The 4,640-nt window shown below is 50.3% G+C and overlaps 1 protein-coding gene across 1 annotated transcript; it reads right to left on the reverse strand.

Annotated features, from left to right (window-relative positions):
• Positions 1–1,072: 1,072 nt before the first annotated feature.
• LOC133259173 (double zinc ribbon and ankyrin repeat-containing protein 1-like) lies at positions 1,073–4,343 on the reverse strand. Its single transcript, XM_061436332.1, has 3 exons — positions 4,224–4,343; positions 3,229–3,329; positions 1,073–1,218 (listed from the first exon to the last, which is right to left on the reverse strand). Exons 1-3 carry the CDS (start codon positions 4,297–4,299, stop codon positions 1,084–1,086), a joined length of 312 nt encoding a protein of 103 aa, XP_061292316.1. The 5' UTR covers positions 4,300–4,343; the 3' UTR covers positions 1,073–1,083.
• Between the last annotated feature and the right edge of the window lie 297 nt (positions 4,344–4,640).

Here is a 4,640-nt window from a genome sequence, read left to right on the forward strand (position 1 = left end):
TCATTGAGCAGTTGACACTTTCCACTCAAATCCTGACAACCCACCTTTTCATTACCACAGCATCGTGACTGCTACCACTAGAGTCCAATCATTAGGCTCCTCACGGGCACCTCAAGACAATTGTTTCATCCTCCACTAACTCTATGACGTGAGCACAATCCCTCCATTTGACAGATGAGAAGAATACGTTTATTTTCTCCACATTTTGCTCTCTCTTGCTTCCAAACTGTTCCATCACCACAGAAGGCTATCTCTTCCCCTTCCCTCCACTGTTAGCAAAATTCCCAGGGGTCACCTCACCCAGCGCTGTCCCCTCCTCACGTCTCACTTACATACCCCACTGCTGGTCCACATCCGCTCCTCTCTGCACGAGAACTGGGATGGCTTCGTGGTGTTGGTTCATGGCCGCCAGGCTCAGGGCAGGCTGGTCTTGGTTGTCATTGCAGTTGGGGCGGCTCCCTGCCGCGTGTGGAAAGGGACAAACTCTCACAAGAGCCTGCATTCCGTGGCACCCCCTCGCCCTCCTAGTAGAAAGTCCTTGTTGGAAGTAAACTGCTTAACTCAGGAGAGAGGAGAAGCAGGCAGCCCAGGACCAGCTCTGAAGACGTCGCGTCACACGGGTGATGGGCTCAAGTTCCTGTCCCCCGCCCCCCCGCCCCCCACCCAGCAGGAGGCCCCCAGAGGGACCACTCTGCTTCTTCAGCAGACAGGAAGCTCCCACAGGGTCACAGACCATGGGTTCTGTCCCCCCGCCTGGAAGTTATTTGGGTTCCTGTGCACTTTTCTGTATTTTTTTTTTTTTTTGCTATAAAAATTAGCAACAGGTAACAGTATGAAGTGTTTTTGTTTTTTTTTTTAATGTGGATCATTTTTTTAAAGACTTTATTGAATTCATTACAATATTGCTTCTGTTTTATGTTTTGGATTTTGGGTCACAGGCACGTGGGATCTTAGCTCCCCCACCAGGGATGGAACCTGCACCCCCTGCACTGGAACCCAAAGTCTTAACCACTGGACCACCGGGGAAGTCCCTACAGTGCAGGTTTTGACTAGCACTGGGCCCGCTGCCTGGACAGTTTCTGATTAATCGGCTCTGTGAGTGTGCCCGAGATGGGGCGGAAGGCCGGCTGTCCTCACCTCATCCAGCAGCTGCTCCATCACAGATGCTCTTCCCTCCCCTGCGGGTCCGACCTCCTTCAGCAGAAGCCTGTCTTCAGGCTGATGGAGCACAGAAGCTGGTCATTTGTGCGGCCGCAGAGTATTTTTACTCTCCAAGTCCCACTGGGCCAGCTCAACCCTCAGGTCAAATGTCTCCTCTCTGGGTTACATTCTGGGCCCCAAAGACAGGTAAGCATGAGCATGTGTGTGTGCGTGCGTGTGTGGTGTGTATGTGGTGTGTAGGAAGTGTGCATGTGTGGTATATATGATCCTCAACGGCCAGCAGCACAAGTAAACACATCTAAAGTAAGCCCGGCCGGTCTCTGATGTCTTGCCTGGGGGAAGGACTCCACACAGACACTCGTTTGTGCTACTAAGGACAGGGATGCAATGAGAAACCTCACAAAAAAACCCCAGAAACCCCACACTAGTTTTATCATCAGTGTTTCTAGGAAAAGCAACCAGGTGAACCCTGACGTTGACTCTGCATGGTTTATGTAGTGTCCGTTGCTCAGGTGGGTCTGACTCTTTGCTACTCTGTGGACTGTAGCCCGCCAGGCTCCTCTGTCCATGGGATTCCCCAGGTAAGAATACTGAAGTGTATTTCCTTCTCCATTTCCTTCTCCAGGGGATCTCCCAAGGATTGAACCCGGGTCTCCTACATTGCAGGCAGATTCTTTACCGTGTGAACTTATACTTTATAAGGTGTTTGAAATCAGCCTGAATGTGAGCACCCGCCTGCGGAGAATTCCTGCTGCAGGCTGGGTGCTGGAGTGTGAGCCGGAGAGGCCCGGGGCTTGATGTGACTGAGGATGGAGGAAGAACCGACGTTGTCTGTATTTACCTGCATCTTAGGCGAGGACCCTGGCTCTGGGCTCATGGCTAAGCACCTCTGTTCCCCTTGCCATAGCCAAAGACGTCCAGCCAAAGGGCAGGATGGTGGGTGAGCAAGGGCACCCGTGTCTCTTTCTCTCTCCAAAGCTCCCCTTAAAACTATTCAGGGCCCATATTTGTGAAAAACTATACTCAAACAGCTGTGGGAAACCTGGAAAAGGTACTGTCCGTGGATCAGAAATGGTGAGGGATTCCAGAGGGAGAAAATAGATGGAATCAGACGCATCAGGAATCGAAGCCAAGAGGAAAAGCAAGTGTGGACCCCAGTAGTGTAAGTGGGTTCTCCCCAAGGAGCCCAGAGGGAGGGCCGGCACTGGGTGTGGCTGAATCCACAGTGCCTTATTAAAGGGCTTCAGGGTGAAAGCGGGGATGGCTAGCGCCCCCTGTCTCCAGAGAAGGGTATAGTAGGGTGGAGGTTTCTCCTGCTGCTTGAACCCAATGCTGTTTTCCAGATGGTTCATGATTTGCCTAATAGAGTCTTCTATGGAACATGGGGCCCAAGCAAGTGAAGGGCAGAGCCCAGGTCTCTATGATGGACACAGGAAGGGGAGGGAGGGCCAGGAAGGAATGGAAAATACCACAGCACTCACACCACCACATTGCCCACCAGGGGAGAAGCCTTCCCAGGCCAGCCACTTCAGGAACCCTCTGCCGACAGGGGCCTCGGGCCCACACCTAGCCAGGCACCCAGGCTGGGCTCCCATGCTGATCAAACCAGCCCTTCATTTGTCAATATGACCTGACAACCAAGGGTCAGCACGTGTTTAAGACAAACCAAAAAAAAAGAGAGAGAAAGATAAGCAGATGGAATTGACTCTAGAGAAAAAAGAGAGGTGGTTCAGGAGACTGGAAAGAACTGTAAAATAATTTCAATGAATAATCTTGAGAGATTTTATAGGGTTTTATCCCCATAAGGTGGAAACATAGTGTAAAAAAAAAAAAGGAAACAGAAAATGAAAAAGTATTCTTCCATTTAAAAAAATCTCAAAATGGGGTGGCAGGTGGGAGATGGTAGGGAGGTGGTGTGTATACCTATGGCTGATTCATGTTGATGTATGGCACAAACCACCACAACGCTGGAGAGCAACTATCCTCCAATTAAAAATGAATAAATCTGTAAAAATCTCAAAACGAAACACTAGACGCACAGGCTGAAGCATCAAGGAGCACACGTACCGAAAGCTGCTGCTTCTTCTCTTGAAAGGGTTTGGTCTTGAAATTCTTGGTCCTGGTGACTTTCTCCTCGGTGTCAGGAGCGCCCTGGCTGTAGTCGCTCACTGGAATGACAGGAGTCCAGGACCAAGTGACGCCCCCTGCCACCTCCCTTGTGGAACAGCCACTCTCCCTCCCCGCGTGCCCCCTTGGAAGTCAGGAGGAGGAAAAGGCTTTTATAGAAATTTCTATTTGATGAAACCTGGCAGAAAGGACTCTTGGGGCTGGCCCTCTGAGTCCAGAACTAGAGGATGGATGAGAAGGAGGGGAAAAAAAGAAGCTACGGTTTTCAGACCCCAAACTGTACCCCCTGCCCCAATCTATCTGCAAAGGTCTCACACTTGACTTCTGGGAGGCCAGAGGAGGTAACACGGCCTGAAGGTGAAAGCGCTGGCCGGGTGTGGCTGGCCAGCAAATGGTAAGCACTTCTCTGCCATCCTTGTGGAGTCACTGTGTGTGTTTGGTCCACCGTCCTTTTTATTTTCATTAAAAAAATTTTTTTTTGATGGGCACCGTTTTTAAAGTCTTTGTTGAATTTGTTACAACACTGTGGCCTCTGTTCTATGCTTTGGTTTTCTGGCTTTGAAGCACATAGGATCTTAGCTTCTCGACCAGGGATCGAACCCTTACCGCCTGCACTGGAAGAAGTCGTAACCACCGGGACCACCAGGGAAGTCTCCTGATTTTTCTTTTTTTAATTATTATTTTTCTTCCAGTTTTGTTGAGATGTAATTGACATCCAGCACTGCCTAACTTTCAGGTGTGCAGCATGATGACTTACGCCATGAAATAGTGATCACAAGAAGCTTGGTGAACAGTGTCATCTCGTACAGAAACAAAACTAAAGAGGTAGGCAAAATACTGTTCCTCGTGATGAGAACTCATAGGATTTGTCCTCTTAACAATGTCCATATTTAATGGGTCAATGTTTTAACGGTCCCAGAAAGGGGACAACTCACCCAAGCTGGACCCGCTGCCGAATAGCCCGTTCCCGCCCTCAGTGATGCTGCTCAGGAAGTGGTCGCTGAAATTCATCGCCTTGTTCAGGTAAAAGTTCTGGCCAATGAAAAAATTCACGCACAGTGAACGACGCCACGTCCCAGCACAAAGAACGGTCTCCCTGCTCACCTGCCCCTGTCTCTGTTAATGACGGATGGTCAAGCCTGAAGCCTGGCCGTCCTGGACATCTCCCTGACCTCACCGTGTTGCTTTGTCCATTCTGCCTCTTAAACGCCGCCTCGGTCTGGCCCCTGCTCTCTCACCAGGACCATGGCAACAGCCTCCAAATGGGTTCCTGCCAGCCCACTTTCCCTCAGCTGCCCCAGCCCCTCTATACAACGTGTATGTAACTGTGCCCTCCCAAGTCTTGGAATTAG

Source organism: Bos javanicus, chromosome 13 (assembly GCF_032452875.1).
Source record: "Bos javanicus breed banteng chromosome 13, ARS-OSU_banteng_1.0, whole genome shotgun sequence".
Classification (NCBI taxonomy): Eukaryota; Metazoa; Chordata; class Mammalia; order Artiodactyla; family Bovidae; genus Bos; species Bos javanicus.

Coding starts and splice junctions, on each gene's coding strand:
- LOC133259173 (XM_061436332.1), bottom strand. CDS start 4,299: ATGAATTTCAGCGACCACTTCCTGAGCAGCATCACTGAGGGCGGGAAC. Junction 3,330..4,223: donor CGGCAGCGGGTCCAGCTTGG/GTGAGTTGTCCC, acceptor CTGTCATTCCAG/TGAGCGACTACAGCCAGGGC. Junction 1,219..3,228: donor AGAAGAAGCAGCAGCTTTCG/GTACGTGTGCTC, acceptor GTGCTCCATCAG/CCTGAAGACAGGCTTCTGCT.